We start from the raw sequence: 16,232 nt of genomic DNA, 5'->3' as shown, positions 1-16,232 counted from the left end.
AAGTCTCCTTGGAGTAGTAATGTGAGATGGCTGGCAACAGGGTTCTTGGGTGAGTGCTTCCGCTATGGAAAGTGTTTGGTACCACACCTTCGTAACTGCTACTAGGCTGCCCTGAGTGCCAGACTTCTGTTTGTTTTTCATAAGATGTGGGTCGTACTTAACAGCCTTCTAAAGCATAAAAAACTTGCTCTTGACATTGGACCTTTTCTTCCATCCACCCGCAGCCCCTGGCTGCTTCACCAGAATCCTTCTCGCCAGGGCAGGGAGATACCCTTTAACCCTTCCTTTTCCTGTTATTGATTGTATCCGGGGGGGAGTGGGGGGGAGAAAGACTAGTCCTGAATGGGAAATTAGACTTGAAGTCTGCTACTTGCAACCCTCTGGTACGTGTATTTGTGCTACATGCTGCTTTTTGGAAAGACAAGGCCTTTATTTCCGTAGAACTCATTTTTACGACTCTCGAGGTACAGTTGCTGAAATCTAAGTGCGGGAAAATGCTGTCATTGCCCTTGCTTTCCGGACACATCTCCAGTCTAAAAGCAAGAGAGGGTAATCTTAAAACATCCCTAAGCATCTAAACAATAACCCGATGTCTATCTGATCAGCTAAATACAAATCATTCCAAAGCATCAAATATTCATTTTGTGGAGACCTGTGGGGAAATGTAGGTCTTCAGCTTAGATTACAAGGTCTGCATTTTTAGGGGGTGAATACTGCTGTTGACCGAGCAACGGAGCTGGGATTTCTGGTTCCTGCTGGGCTACCACCTGTTTGCATGGCTTGTGGATCTTTAGCAAACAGGCAGAGCAGATGAGGAGAAACCCACCGAGTACAAGGAAAAACCCAGCAAACCAGCCAAGGAACAGCGCTTCACCAAATTCCCACCTTGGAACAATCTCTGGCACAGTTTCATCCCAGAACTCTTGAACAGTTTGGTAGGCAATCCAGGAAATGGGCACAAAGGTTGCCACTCCAGACATACAGAAGAGCACTCCTCCAGCAATCCCCAGCTGTCTTTTCAGTCCCAGCTTTTCATCCCTAGTCTTCAAACAGCTCAGTCCGCAAATGGAAAAAACAAATGCAAGAAATCCCAGTCCATTTGAGGAGACCATTAAAATCCTGGCTACCCTGAACTCCAAGGGCAGAGCTAGCAGTGACTCAAAGGCTTTGCACTCCATGGTGCTGTCGTCCTGCGTGACACAGGCGTGCCAAAGCCCCACCTTCCAGACTTCCATCTCATTTAATTCCAAGTTGCGGTCCTTCCAGAGGGGTACAAATGTTGTAACACAAGACGAGAGCCAGCCGAAGAGGGAGACGATCATGCCACCCAGCTGCATGACGGTGCCATGGTGCCAAGCCATAGTTGGGGTCTCTGCCTGTGCCCTGCTCTTCAAGATGAACTTGGTGCCTGGGGCAGAAGCTTGGGCGGGGAGGGGCAAGTGGTCCTGCTGTTCTCCTTGGTGTGTGTCTAACCCTGTCAGTTGGTGGGTAGCGGTGGAGCAGATCTGACCAGGCGCTCGCTTTTGCAGGAGTGGTGCTGGGGAAGGAATCCAAGCAGCTCACACTAATTCCTGGGTGTGTCCAAGATCCTTTTCCATATCCTGCTGGGTTTGCTTTTATTTGAAATTTCTGCTCTTCATATGTATGGAGGATTTCCAGTTGAGTCAGTTTTGTCTTGGAGCTACCAGCCAACTTCCAGCACGTGGACTCACGCAGATGTGCTCACAGCAGCCGCTGCTTCTGCAAATGGGTCTGCTCTGCTGCTGAAATGTAACAGACCATACGTTGGTCATGCCCCCTGACTTTCCCCCATATGAAGCTTCCACAGGCATATATTGGTTGCCATCATGCATCCTCATCCTGGGCTCAGAAGCATCTGTCCACTTTGGCCTTATTCACAAGGGACAGGCTTTTATACAACTGCCTCCTCTGCAGCCCACTCTCTTAATTGGCAGAACAAGTTGGCCTTTTAACCTATTAACTGTCCTCCACTCATTCTTATTTGTGTTCCATTAGAAGGGACTTGCTGGTCTCTCTTGCATGGAATACTCCCAAAAAGCAAGTCAGCTGTAACAGGCAGCAGAGAAGGCCCATTGTAGTAGGTCCGGAGGCTCTGGAGGTGTGGGGAACAGGCAGGATTGTAAAAGGAAGCATAAAACTGCTTCTGGTCCTAGAATGGAGCATTTCTGTGGAGAGATCCAAATTGTAGCTGGCAAAATGGAAGGCTCTGATGCCTAATAAAGAGATGAAAGCCTGGCACACCTCCTCCTGCCCATGAGTTGATCCTTGGCTTCTTAAAGTGATGGAGTTTAAAGAGAAGCCTTTGAGTTATACTTGAGCTAGGCATACCAGCTGTTACCAAATACTGAAGAAATATCGAGGTAGCCCAGAGAGAGAGCAGCTGTGAAGAGCACCTTCCATTATGTAACTTGTACTGCACGTTTCCAGGGACCCATTCCATGAGCAGAGGCAATGATGCCTGCAGTTTACTCAAGGTGTGGCTTGCAGAGGCAGCTTGCTGGGTGAAGATGCCTGAAGTTGGCCGCTGGTCACACAAATGCCAGGTCTGTATTCTGCATGTTTTCTGAAAGGAACGTTTCAGGACCTCTGCATTTAATCAGCCTTTAATGAAAAAGCCACTTAAGGTAGGGAGCAGCAATCTGCCATGGCCCTTTCTGCTTTTATTTAGGATTGCATTGATAGCGAGAGTAAGTTGTGATCCCCCCACCTTAAAATGGAGAGGGGATAAACCTCATGTTTGAGTCCAACCACACCTGGCATCCCAGGTTTGAGAACCCTTGGGTCAGTGTGAATACTAATAGCGTGGCAAGTGCCCCCTGAGCTGTGGGTAATTTCTTTTTCCTCTCTAACTGATCAAGACAGCCTGAGCTGCAAAGCAGTTTTAGGGAAAGAAGGCATTGCATGAGAAGTTTTGCAATACCTTACATGACTTTGCAAGCTGCAAAGCAGCCCTAGGGATGGCAGGAGCTCCGTCCATGAAGCCTGAACAGAGACACCAGCTCTAGTTCTGCTACCATCAACCCCTTTTCTCCGCTGTAACTTAGGATCGCAACAGATGCGGGTAGACAGAGCTTGCCTGAACTTTGGCAGCGAGCGATTAAAACCTCCTGAATGTATTAATAAACCTCAAGCCGTTTAAGACTCTGGCTAAGCAGCTATTTATAACCGACAGGTTAGCGGTTGCTATTTTTACCCAGCCCCCACACCCCCAGCCAGGTTTAAATGTAGTCTGCAGCTTTCTCCAGTTCCCCTCCTCTCCCCGTCCTCTGCATTATGATCCTTTATTGAGCACAAAGTGTGCTAATCTCCACCACTCCATTCCACTGCACCCTCCTGCCCAGGTGGAGAGTGTTTTGCAGGAGCCTCCTGAAACATGAAACCTGGGGCAGCCTTTATTTACTGAAGCTTGGTTTCGATCTCCTAGCAACAAGAGACACCCTGATCTGGAAAGGAAAGCAGTCCATCCAGTGGCTGCTTCTCCTCTGGATGAGGAAATCCCCGAGCAGCAGCGGAAATCCCAATTAGAGCTGGGAAATCCCTTCTAGTCCCTGCCCAGGAGGCAAGAGTCAGTGTCTGGCAGGCTCAGGTGGTGGGGTAGGAGCTAAAAGATGTGGAGGCCAGATTCAAATCTTTGCTTCCGCTCCAGAGCTCACTAGTCAGCCTTGGCAACTGGACGCTCCTTCAAGGCCTGTTGCAGTCTACCAGCTCCTCTTCAGCAACCCGGAGTCACCTTTTCCATGCTGAGGATGATGGTTTGAGCAGGTGATTGACAGCCAGCTCTGTAGAACAGACCTCGTTATCGATACAAGGACTGAGCATCTTATTTATTTAATGAATAAATAACAAATATAGCCCCAGACTCACGTCTCTGGGCAGTTTACAGCGAAACACAAACCAAAATTAAAACATTTTTGAAAAATCAAAAAATTTAAACCCATGTTGAATTCTTTGACTAAATAAAAGTCTAGATGAACAAATGCATCTTAACAGCAGTTTCCAGACAGCAGGCTTTGCTGTGGTTTTACTGCGAGGAGGAGGAGGAGGTTCCTTGCCCCCAAAGGGCTCACAGTCTAAAAGGAAACATAAGGTTAGACCTGCTTTCCTCTATGTGGTTTTTCATTTTATTTCTGGCCTTCTCTGTGGCTGCCCCGGGAATCTGGAATGTGCTCCCTGACAAGTGGGAGCTTCTCCCTCTGTGGCTGCTTTTAAAAAGATGCACCCTCAAGACGCACCTGTCTTCTCAGGCTTTTAATCAAAATTGATTTTAAATTATTTGTATTCCAGAAAACCGTTTTAATTGGTTTTACATATTTTAAAAGATGTATACTGTCTAGGGATACACACATCAGGTGGTATATAAATATGATAAATAACTCTCATATTCATATTCAAATTTCTTTATTTCGGTCAGCAACCAGCATGAACATATTAATATAGTTATATTAAGCACTAGCTTTAAGTACCTGGCGTTGCTCAGGCTTATGGTGCGAGTTTCTCTTTGTTATTTCATCCATATCCGTTTTGTGGCTATACCCGGTGTATATCTGTCTGTCTGTGCAAAGTGGTTGTTGGGGTTCCTGGGCACCCTGTGTTACTTGTAGAGTCCTAGGCAGTCATTTTGCCAATAGCACAAAGGGAGTGGGAATGTATAGGGAACAGACAGCCAAGCAGAGATTCAATTTTTTATCTATAGATTTTATTTCTTTTTTATACTGCCTGATATGTAAATCTCTAGGCAATGTACACATTCTAATATTAAAAATATTCCAAAAATATTATTAAAAATATTATAAAAATATGACGTGAGTTTGCAGAAGCAATGTGTACAGAAAATAACTGCTGCTTTGCTGCCTGCACTGCCAGAGCAGAGATCTTCAAAAAGGTTTTAGCTTGAACTGTTCGTGTAAGTTGAGGCACTGATGTTTGCACTCCCTGAAAATGGAAGCGGGTAAGGGGCTCGTCTGTCTTGGGGAGACAGGAAGTGGTGACTTGGTTTCTCTGCATCCCCAGAAGGTCAGCAAGATGGACACGATGGGTCCACCTTGCTGACTGGCAGCAGCCCCAGGGTTTCAGGAAGGGGTCTTTCCCCAGTCCCCAGAGATGCTAAGGCTTGAACCTGGGGCCTCCTACACGCAAAGCAGGTGCTCTTACCCTGTGCTATGGAGAGCTGGTCTTGTGGTAGCAAGCATGACTTGTCGCCTTTGCTAAGCAGGGTCTGCCCTGGTTTGCATTTGAATGGGAGGCTGCATGTGTGAGCAGTGCTAGATATTCCTCTTTGGGGATAAGGCCGCTCTGGGAAGAGAAGGTTCCCAGTTCCCTCCCTGGCAGCATCTCCAAGACAGGGCTGAGAGAGACTCCTTCCTGCAGCCTTGGAGATGCCACTGCCAGTCTGTGTAGCCAATACAGGCCTCTCCTGTGACCCTTCCCTACAGTCCTGCAGGCTGCAGCCGTTGCTGTGCTGTGGGGACTCCCGTTGGGTGTCGATGCTGCTCCCCCCTCCCATCTCCCTGCAAACATGCATAATGGGGCAGTTTTAGGTGAGGCCTGTTTGGCAGGCATGCAGAGGTGGTGGTTCCTCGGTCAGTGTCAGGCCAGTCCAGAAAACCAAGTGTGTGACTTTGCAGGACCATGTCTCATCACATGGGTTTGTCTCCAACAGTCTCCTGAGAAGCGAGGAGGATCTCCTCTCGTGATGCCGCCGTTGCATACACCACACACCGTGCTCACTCAGCCTTGCGGCTTAACTGGATGGCGTGGAACTGCTTGGGAGAGCCATTTGTTGCTGAGCATCATCTCTCCGGGCCCGCCTGTACTTCCTCCTCCTCCTCCTCCTCGCTTCCTCCATGTGCCCCTCAACTCCTGGTGCCTTCCTAAGCAGGTGTAAATTTAGACTCTTAATCTCTCCACTCGGTAGGTGTCGCTCAGCCCTTTTGCGGGTGGGGAGAGCAAAGCTCTGAGAGGGAGACATGGGCTTCTTGTGGGCCTGAGGAGCCAAAATCCAGCAGTCTTCCCTCTTGAGTCGGATATTTTTAAGAATATATATATATACACACAGACAATCCAAACCCACCAGACTTCTCATTGTCTCACAATCCAGTCTGACTGTCGGCATTTGCAGAGTCCGGTGATGTACAGTGAAGCTGGGTTCCTTGGAAGGGCAGAATAAACTCGGGCAGATGTGGGGAGGGGGTGGCTGCCTGGGACCCCCTCCCCAGACGCCACCTGCCATGTGCTTCCCTCTCTGGGACAGAAGCCGGGAGAGATTAACCCTGTGGGCCCCAGAGCCTCCCGGCCAGCGGATCTCCTTGCCCAGGCCTGCCTGATTAAATCATCTTGAGGTAATGCTGCGTGTCATTGAAGCAGATTAACGGGTGACCTTCTTCTCCCAGAGCAGACTGCCGCCAAGCTCCCTCGGTCTCCCCTGTGAGCTTCGAAGGCACCGACGGGAAAAGAAGGATTTTGTCTCCTCCGGAACGGATGGGACCGTGCCGGGAAGGAGCGCGATGACTCCCGAGCTGTAGACGCAGCCTGGAGCCTGGCAAGAGGCTCTCGGTTGTGCAGGGGAGGCCGTCGGGAGTGGCGGCGGAGAGGAGAGGAGAGGAGAGGGCTCTGCTGCAGCTCGGGGGCTTGCCGGGTCTGGCCCTTGGTGGCACACGCTGCCAGAGCAATGAGGTAGGTGGCCGGCTGGGGAGTCTCGAGTTCTGGCTGGAGCCGATGGAGGGGAGATGGTGGACCAAAGCAAGGCAGCTTGGTGCTTCCCTTAATCTAGAGCGACAGGGGGAGCAAAACCCCACACCTGTGGGCACACATGCTCAGGTGGCTCTCCCAAATATGTGTCCTCCCACCGCGAGAAGACCTCTCCTGGGTGACTTGGCAATTGGCTGGCCCTGGCTGGAGTCCAGGTTGGCGTCAGACTCGGGCAGGGGACCCTTTAGGAGAGGTGGAGTGAGTCATCACCCCTTCTGTGCCTCAAACCACATAGCTTTCTTCAGGGTTTCCTCTGTCTGATTTGCTAATCTGAAGCTGGCTGCTTTTTAAACGCCACAAGAGGTGCGTTGGGAACCCCCTACGCCTTCTGCAGTTGGATTTGAAGATCTCTTTTGGAACGGCTTCACCCTTGCCGTGGAATTAGTCTCTCTCCTACCCCCAACTAATTAAATGGTGTTCTGGCCTGAGGTTGCTGGGTTTTCTGACCTAAATCTTTGCTTATGTTCCTGTTGGACTCACTGTTTTCCAACTGACTCCTGAATGCAGAAGCTGGGAGCAAATCTTCAGCATAGGTACTTCTAACTGGAAGGCCTCTCTGGATGTTTAAGCACCCATCTCCGTGCAAGCAAAACACTCAATGATTCTGTTTACTGGGGGAGAGCAACTGGCCTGTCCAGCCCCAGCACAGCATTCCTCCAGGAGGGATCCCTCCATCTCTACCTCTTTTTAAACTGTGAGCCCCCTTAGGGACAGGAAACCACTTTCTTCTTTCTTTTCTATATAAACCACTTTGAGAACTTTTTCTTTGAAAAGCAGTCTAAATCATGGTAGTAAGAAAGGAAGCAAAACCCACTTTAACATCGTTTCTCAGCATTATGGCTAGGAGCCAGTCCCTCATCTTTATTTTTTGTGGAAGTTAATGTTTAATCTCATTTAGCATGTCTGGTTGTGCTTATTACAGAACGGCTGTCGCTCCAGACATGATCAGCAACATTTGCTAACTAAGAAGGTGCTTATGGGAGGGGTGAGAGAGACGCAGCCATGAGTGGGCATTTTGCATCTCTGTGTTTGAACTTCCCTGCCTGTGGAAGAGAAGACACACCTTCCATACTTAGCAGCAGACCCAGGAGAGGTCTGAAGACGGAAGAATCCCAGTGCACATGTCTGCACACTAGCCCCATTTTCAAAAGGCGTCTCCTCCCAGAAAGGGACACCTAGAGAGACAAAACAGACCCTACCTACAGACCCGCCTTTCCCATCCAGTTACATCCCATCTGGTTAGATCATCTCAGATGGCCCTCTTGTCGGTCCCTGATTTCTGAGAGGTTCGGGGCTCTCGGACCCGCGAAAGGGCCTTTTCGGTTGCTGCCCCACTTCTTTGGAGCTCTCTTCCCCTCCAGATTCGTTTAGCCCCTTCCTTAATGATCTTCAAATCTCTATTGAAGACTTTTCTTTTTCGCCAGGCTTTTGCCTTGTAGTTTACCTATTTGTTTTCTGTTAGTTACTTTAATTTTTAATTTAGAATGTAATTTTTAATGTTGCCTTGTTTTGCATGTTTTTGTGCACCGCCCGGAGTCTTCGGAGTGGTTGGTATATTAAATGTTTCTAATAAAATAAAATAAAATAAAATCAGGGGCAACCCCCAAAGCCATCATAGCAGAATGCCTTTATTATTAGGGCTGACTGCTAAGCCTGAAGAAGAATTCTCCCTCACTAGAGGTCCAAGCAGAGGCTGTAAAACCAGCTCTTGGATGCTCTACCCCTCGGTTTTCTGAATCTAGCAGGAGGTTGGACTATATGGCCTCCAAGGACCCCTTCACCTGTGCAAGTGTACAATCCTGGCAGTGAGATGGAGCTTCTGCTGCCTCCCACCCAGACTGCCTCTCCCCAGGTCATCCTTGCCCTGCACATTCCTTCCAGCATCTCTGCTAGCACACAGTTTCCTTGCTGTCCTTCACCACCTGGTCCATGCATCTTCTCCTCTGTGGGTCAGTTTCCTGCGGACTGTTTGCTAAACTTGTGGTGTTCACCTGCCGGCTGTGAGTCTAGTCAGCAGGGAGGATATCATTTTGGTGCTGGGTCTAACCGCTCAGCTGGCATTTAGTGAGTGTTGGAGTTCTGCCAATTGTAGATGACATTTAGGAAGTTGACTTGCATGGCAGAGTGAGGGTTGCATCTCTGTGCCTGCCCCCACCCCACTTTTACCATGGTAAGAATGACTGCTTTGGCACTGGGAATCTGTGGATGTCTCTGTTCCTGGGTTTTCCTTGCCTTTTTAAAAACTGGGTAGCAGGTCATCGCGGGTATATGCAGGGATGCTGCAACATGGTGCACACCTGAAGCTACCTTGTGCTGAGCCAGACTCCTGGTCCCTCCAGCCCAGGACTGAGAGGCAGCGACTCCTTAGGGCAGGGGTTCTCAAATCTGTGGAGATAGCCCAGCCGCCAGTGGGCTATCTCCTTCAGAGACCTGTTCACCTGGAGTTGCCAAGGATTCCTCTTGGGACGACTGGCAAGCGAAGCATGTGCCAGCTGGTGGCATCCCAAGAACTGCATCCTTCTGATGCCCCCTTGACTGGCTTGAGGAACTTCAGGCCAGCCCTTGGCCTCTGATGCACGCATCCAGACATCCCGTCCCCGCCACCCGTCACATCTGCATTTTTTGGCCTTCTGCCTTTATAACTAGGGGTTAAATGATTCCAGCCTTCTGCAGGCCTCTTCTCTAGCATTGACCTTCAGTGTATGCAACATTCATGGCAACTGACGTCTTGTTTCCCACAGCTCCCCCCACCCCAGTCCAGCTTGGCACTGGGATCCACACATCCCCAAATTCCTGTGCCTGCTCAAGCCTTGCTCCATCTCGCCTCCCCATCTTGACCCAAACTGCCCATGGCTCCGCTACTGACGATTGCATGAGGCTGGGGACGGAGGCTGGAGGGGGGCGGAGTACAAGGTTCCGTGCAGGAGCATCTTCCCCACCCTTCCACAACGAATTCCTGCTCATCGGAACACAGGAAGTTGCCTTCTGCAGCATCCGGCTGTTGCTCCATCCCGATCTAGTCAGACTGGCAGTGACACCCCAGGGGGCATTTTCCAGTCTGGCTGCCCAAAACCCTTTTACTGCAAATCATGCATTGAACCCCTGAGCTCTAAATAGATGCAGCTGCCGCCTTCTGAGCCAGATCACTGGTTCGCCTACACCAGTTCTGTCTATTCTGAATTGCAATATAGCTCCAGGACGTTGGGCAGAGAGAGGCCTTTCCCACAACCTGCTATCTTGGCTCCCTTTAACCGAAGATGCCACCAGGGATTGAACCTAGGACCTTCTGCGTGCAAAGCAGGTGCTCTGTCACTGAGCCGGAGTAAATAAGGTAGTAATTCACCTTATTTACTACTACTACTACCACCACCACCACCTTGGACTTTAAAGGGCCAATACCTTCCCCCCAGTCCCTGCTAGCCACTCTGAACAGCAGGGCATGCATCTTCAATATCTGGGCAGAAAGATGATAGACATGGGACATTGCCAGGAGGTTAGTAATCAGGACCAGCTTTGCGATTATTTTAATGAAAAGCGGTATATAAATCAAACTGCAAATACATAGAAGCTGCCTTAAGCCAAGTCAGAGCGCTGGTCCATCTCGCTCAGAACTGTCTACACTGACTGGCAGTAGCTGACCTAATGTTTCTGGCAGGATTCTCTCCCAGCCCTACCTAGAGATACTGCCAGGGATTGAACCTGGGACCTTCTGCATGCAAGGCAAATTCTCTACCACTAAGCTATGGCCCCATCCCCCAAAGTGGCATATGTGGGTCTCCCATCTAGGCATTGACCACACCAAGACCGGCTTGGCTCTGTGTGGGGTTGCCTTTGTACGTAGTCCGGAAACTGCAGTTGGTCCAGAATGTGGCAGCCAGGTGGGTCTCCAGGTCATCTCGAAAAGACCACATCACTCCTATACTAAAAGATTGACACTGGCTGCCAATAAGTTTCCAGGCAAAATACAAAGTGCTGGTTATAACCTATAAAGCCCTGAACAGCTTAGGGCCACTAAGAGAACGTCTTCTTTGCCATGAGCCCCACTGCCCATTGAGATCATCCGGAGAAGCTTGTCTGCAGTTGCCACCAGCTCGTCTGGTGGCCACACAGGGACAGGCCTTCTCTCTTGCTGCCCCAAGCCTGTGGAATGTGCTCCCCCCTACTGAAGTAAGAGCCTCCCCATCTCCTCGGACCACTTTTAAAAAGCACTTGAAGACTTATCTCTTCACCCAAGCTTCTTAATACGCAGTTCTAAATTGTGTGTTTAAACTTGTTTTATATTGTGGTAAGCTGTCCAGAGATGGAAGTTTGGGGCGGTGAACAAGTTTGATCGGTAGATAGGGTGGCTGTCTCAAGGGCCTTTAGCCCATGCCCTGGGACCTATCTCTTTTCCGAAAATCCAAAAGCAAAATGTGGGGGGAGGGAGGCATGTACACCTTGTGCAACAATGAGCCGGTGCCCGTGACTCCTCAACCTGTCCCGTTCCTGCCACCCTCTGCTGCTTGACAGAGTCTCCTCTTACCATCGGCCGGGGTGGGGGGGGAACAGAAGGAGAAGGATGACGTGCAAACTGCAAACATGCCTGCCGGATGAAACCAGTCCTCTGACTCAGGGCTCTGTGATGCTGGGCCAAGTACCGCCGGTGAGGCTGCATGTTCCCAGCCTCCGCCTCCCCCCCTCCCCCCAGCTGGCACCCGCCCAGCGGCCGCTTTCACCCTGGAGGGCAGGACGGAGATGCCCGCTGCCTTCACAGCCTGGCAATGCTATTATGTCATGTAATTGGCTTAGCCATCTGTTATGACACTGTCACCCCTCACACCCCAACCAAACATGGAGGCACAGCCGGGCTTGCCAGTAAACCCATTATTCTCACACAGGCGACCGGGGTGAGAAATTCCTCACTGGGGTAGCCAACCCCAACCTCGTAAAGCCCCAGCCCAGCCATCTGGCACAAACACGGGGGGTGGGAGGCAAGCAACACCAAACTCTTAGCTGCAAGAAAGATGATTGCCCCCCCCCGCTGCCGCCCCTGATTTGATACTGCTTAGCATTCAGCCTCTTTTAGCCGGATGGGGTCCACTGCAGTGAGCAGAAAGACTGCCCAGTGCGGGGGGCGTTTGCTAAGAAGACCCATGTATCCAGGCTAGCAACTTATACTGCATTTTCTTTCTTTAATCAATGTTCATCTTGCTCTTCCAGAAACATTTTGTATTCAAAGTGTCTGATCAAAAAGCAAAAATAGCAGGACAATAAAATGAGGGCAATTATACCAATCCAGTGGCAGCAAATACAGGATAGACGTATTCTCAAGTGGCAGCACACTCTTGAACTTTAGACAGTATCTGTCTAAGGGCGTGCATGGTAGAAGCTCTTGTTGGTTCGGAATGGGGCCATCAGGGTTTTGTCGGGACCCCCAGGAGATCAGCTCGCAGTCCACCATTCCTTTGTCAATTTCACTGGTTGCCAATTCCAGTCTGGGCTCTCCTCAAGCCCTGAATGGCCTGAGATCTGAATATCTCTTATAAATCCTCTGCCTTCAATGGCTTCCGTTCTCCCTCCAGGTGGCTGGTGGGTACCGGGGGCAGGACCTTTTTGGTCATGGCACCCATACTGGGGAATAGCCATGTTAGAGCCGGCTTCTTCGTGGCCCAGTTCTAGGTGAGCTCGGCTCTGAGTCAGTAGGCATGTTTTGGCTCTGTGTTTTAAACTGACGGATGCTTTAAACCCACTCCTGTTGTTTTGCCTGCTTGTTCTTTGCTTGGTGGCTTTCTTGTTCTTGCATCTTAAAACCTTGTGATTACAAATTATACAGGTAAACAGATAAGAAATAAGCACAGGAAGAGACAGAGCCCACAGATCTCTCCTGGGAGGGGTTTCCATCATTTTGGCACCACGACCAAAAAGGACCACCTGACCATCATATCCATAGTAGTGATGATGGGACCAAAGCAGGACCTCTGAAGCCTTCCTTAGAGCAAAGGTGGGGCCAGAGGGGAGAAGGCAGTTCTTCAGCTTTAATATTTACTGCTTGCCTAAAAAGCAAGGAGCTGTACTGACACGCCTTACGCACAGCACTTGCAACGGAAACAATCCTGGTATTCTGGCTCCAAGTCACAACGGCCATTCTCTTTCCCCAGAGGACTCTGCAAACTGCAGTCCTGGTGAGGGTGGTGGCAGCTAGGAGGAGCCTCTTAACAGAGGACTGGCAAGAGACAGAGGACCACACTGCAGTTTTCCAGGAGAAGCAGGGAGTGTGACTGTGATGGAGACCTGTAGAGTGGACCTGTCCTGATCAGACGACAGTCCTTCTGGTTTGCTCTCCAGGCAGCTGACAGCCACTGTGGATTCTTGGTCAGACTTTCAAGGGTCCTCTAACCTGCCAGATTTCCCAGCCTGAGTGCCACCCTTGTTTTCTTGGCTGGGGCTGGTCTCTCTGCCAGTCAGTCACTAGCAGCAGACACTTCCTGCTATGGAATATATCTGTCCTCCTGTATCAGAATAATACTTAGCTAAGAAGGGGAAGAATGTAACATTCAAAGTACAATATTTTGCTTTCTCTGGGCGACTCCTTGGGAACTCATTCTAGTAATAATTTGTGTGGGGTGTGTGGGGGGGTGGAGGGTGGGGAGATAGAATAGTTTATAATGGCTGAAAATATATGGCACTGAATTTTCACTAAAGGCCTGGACTTATTACAATGTGTGGATGCTGTAATGGCTCGTCCTAAGCGGGGGGGGGGCACTAAAAGAGGAAGCTTGGGCTGCTCCTCCCTCTCTCCTGCCCCGCCCAAGAGCCGTGCTGCCTGCAGGCTAGCTATTCATCAGGTAGAGATGTGCTCTTAACTGTGCAACCCAACCTGACAAATGGCCAGCCTGCAGGCATTGCGGAAGAGAGAGGAGCAACCCAGACTGGCTCCTTTGGCAACTCCCCACCCCCACCCGCTCATTAGGACAAGCCACTGTTGTATAAATGTTAAATACAGCTATTGCAAAAGGCTCCCAGGCTGTTACATGATCCCAGCTTTTCTTAGCAAAGTGTCTAGTGATGTGTATCTCCTGCCAGAGATGCTTCCTGTCTCTTGCCCGTTCCACTCCACCCCCACTTTTGGTCCAAAGATGGTGATCTTCCGGAAGAAAATTCCCCGTCCTCTCAAACAGATGGCCGGACCATGAGATCCCACTGAATCCCTTGTTCGTTTCATTGGGTCATATGGACGGATTAATACCTCTGTGATTAAGCATCACAGAATGATATGGAATTTGTTGAAGTCTGCAGAAATACTCCTAACCGGCAAATGAAGGGCTAATCCTTCCAAACGAAAAAACGTGGCTAGTTAACATGAAGACAATGGTTGAAAAGGCTGAAATGACGGAATCTACATTGCCTAGCTAAAAGAAGGGCGGGCAGAAAGTTGCTCCATTCTTTGATGGCTTGATCCCCTTACATTATTGTTATGAAGATGAGAAAAAAGATGGACTTGGATCCATATCAATTGGCTTTGGATGGAGGCTGCCGGATGTGGAGAGGGACGTCTAGACCTTCCCCGCTGCATTGCTGCCTCCCAACTCAGCCCCTTATCAGCCACAAAGGGGGAAACCTACGTGCACACAATTTCCCCAAAGGTGTTCCCCTCTCTGCCTAATACTGTAGCAGCTTTAGGTGGGGGGGGGGGGAGTAACCTGGAACTGATGTGGGGACAAGGGGCTAAATCTCCCACTCATGGTGCTTTTTGGCGAGAGAGATGGCAGGAGGTCAGAGGAGTGCCCAGCTAGGGCAAGAGAGCTGAGCACACTCCTAGCTGGCCTTCTAAAGTCAAACATCAAGGTAGGAGGAGGGGGGAGTAATTGTGTGGGAGCTGGGGAGGATGGCTTTTCCACCACTCTTGATAGAACGCTGGGGATGGAATGTGGGCTGGGCATGCCTCTCCTCCCCAGCTCTCCCCTCCCTCTACTCTGATCTTTGCATCCACATGCCCACCAGTTGGGAGCATGCCTGGCTCTCCTATCACCCTGGCTGGGTGCTCTGCCCACCCTGTTTAGGGTCGTCATGGGGAAAAGCCTCCAGTTGGGCCCTCAGAAGCACCTGTGTGTGTGTTTGGGGGGGAGGGGGGGTTCTTCAGTGAGGACAAGAGGAACAGTAGCTAAGATGGGCAACTGGAATCCATCTTCCACTAAAATGTGTTACGGAAGGTTGCGGATGCCCGTAGCACATGCCAAACAAAGGTGAGACTCGCTAGTGGCCAGCACCCTGTGTGGACTGAGTAAGCACCCAAGAACAGCCCCCAGAATCCCTTGGGATTCCATTCATATATTCATTCCATGGCAAGCACGGCCACATGGAAAAGGGTCACTTCAGTTTGGAAAAGTGGTAGGAAATCTAACGGAGGGGGGGCCCCGACCAGCACTGCCTAGTGGGAAATGGCTTTCACAGTGGAGGTTTTCTGTCAAAGTGGCCCCCACTTGAAAACGAGTGAAGATCATTCACTGGGCCAAAGAGCCTTTTGGGGTGTTTCCTTTTTGTGGAAATCTCACCTGGTACCATATATAACGACTGCAGAATCCTTAGGTTGCCCATTCTGAAGCTGTGGCTATCCACTGGTTTTATTATTTCTACTCTGCTCTGCTATTTTTACACTGTATGTATATTTTGATTATGTTTTTAACTTTCCAGTTGTATGTGGCCTTGTAAATGGAAAGGTGTGCTTAAAATGCTTTGCAGAAATAATCAGAGATTAGGAATTGGTTTATTGAATGCCAACTTTGCTCTGAACTGGTTGTTGACTTGCAGCCGGAGGCCTCCTGCACCAGCCCCGGGCACAGCAGCCCAACTAACCTTTTGCGATGACCTTTGCCAGACTTTAATAGGATCTGGTGCTTAAGAGGTCCTCAGCCTAAACCAGGTGTATTCTGGGCAAAGGAGGGTAAAAATGGAAAGCGTGCCTATTTCTCGTTGGTTTCTCTTCGGAGGAGCTCCTTCCTCTCCTGGGAAGCCAGGTTGACACTTGTAAGCTCCTTAACGATGCTGGAATTGGGAATCTCCTCTGTGCAGCTTATACAATACTCTGAAGAACTAGGTTTTGAACTTGTGGTATGTAAGGTTCTGGGAGAGTCTTCCTGCCGCTCTTGTGAGAGTCGAGGGCCTCCCAGATATCAAGACACAGCTGGTTCTGTCAACAAATGGTATCTTAGTCTGATAATTCAGCCATGGGCCAGCAAGCTCAAGAAGAGCTTATCCCACCATGCAAGACCCTGGGTCTTCCCCTTTCCTGTGGGACATGAATCAGGAATCGCCACAAATTCTAGAAATAGGCCTCAGGATGGCGCGAACTTGTGTGCTCTTGCTTGCCATCTTTCTGATCACCATATTTGACACCGAGTCACTTTCTCCTTTCCAGGTTGGCTAGGATAGTTTTTCTACCTTCCTCTGTAGCATGCTTGTTCAGGGTTGACAAATGAGAAAAGAGA

The 16,232-nt window shown here is 49.9% G+C and overlaps 1 protein-coding gene across 1 annotated transcript; it reads right to left on the bottom strand.

Moving 5' to 3' along the window:
- Positions 1-503: 503 nt before the first annotated feature.
- Positions 504-1,361, bottom strand: CLDN25 (claudin 25). The gene has a single exon (XM_053270142.1). The coding sequence runs from the start codon at positions 1,359-1,361 to the stop codon at positions 678-680; it is 684 nt and encodes a 227-aa protein (XP_053126117.1). The 3' UTR covers positions 504-677.
- Positions 1,362-16,232: the final 14,871 nt, after the last annotated feature.

This window comes from Hemicordylus capensis, chromosome 8 (assembly GCF_027244095.1).
Source record: "Hemicordylus capensis ecotype Gifberg chromosome 8, rHemCap1.1.pri, whole genome shotgun sequence".
In the NCBI taxonomy this organism is placed as follows: Eukaryota; Metazoa; Chordata; class Lepidosauria; order Squamata; family Cordylidae; genus Hemicordylus; species Hemicordylus capensis.
This window is presented reverse-complemented; position numbering and strand designations above follow the sequence as displayed.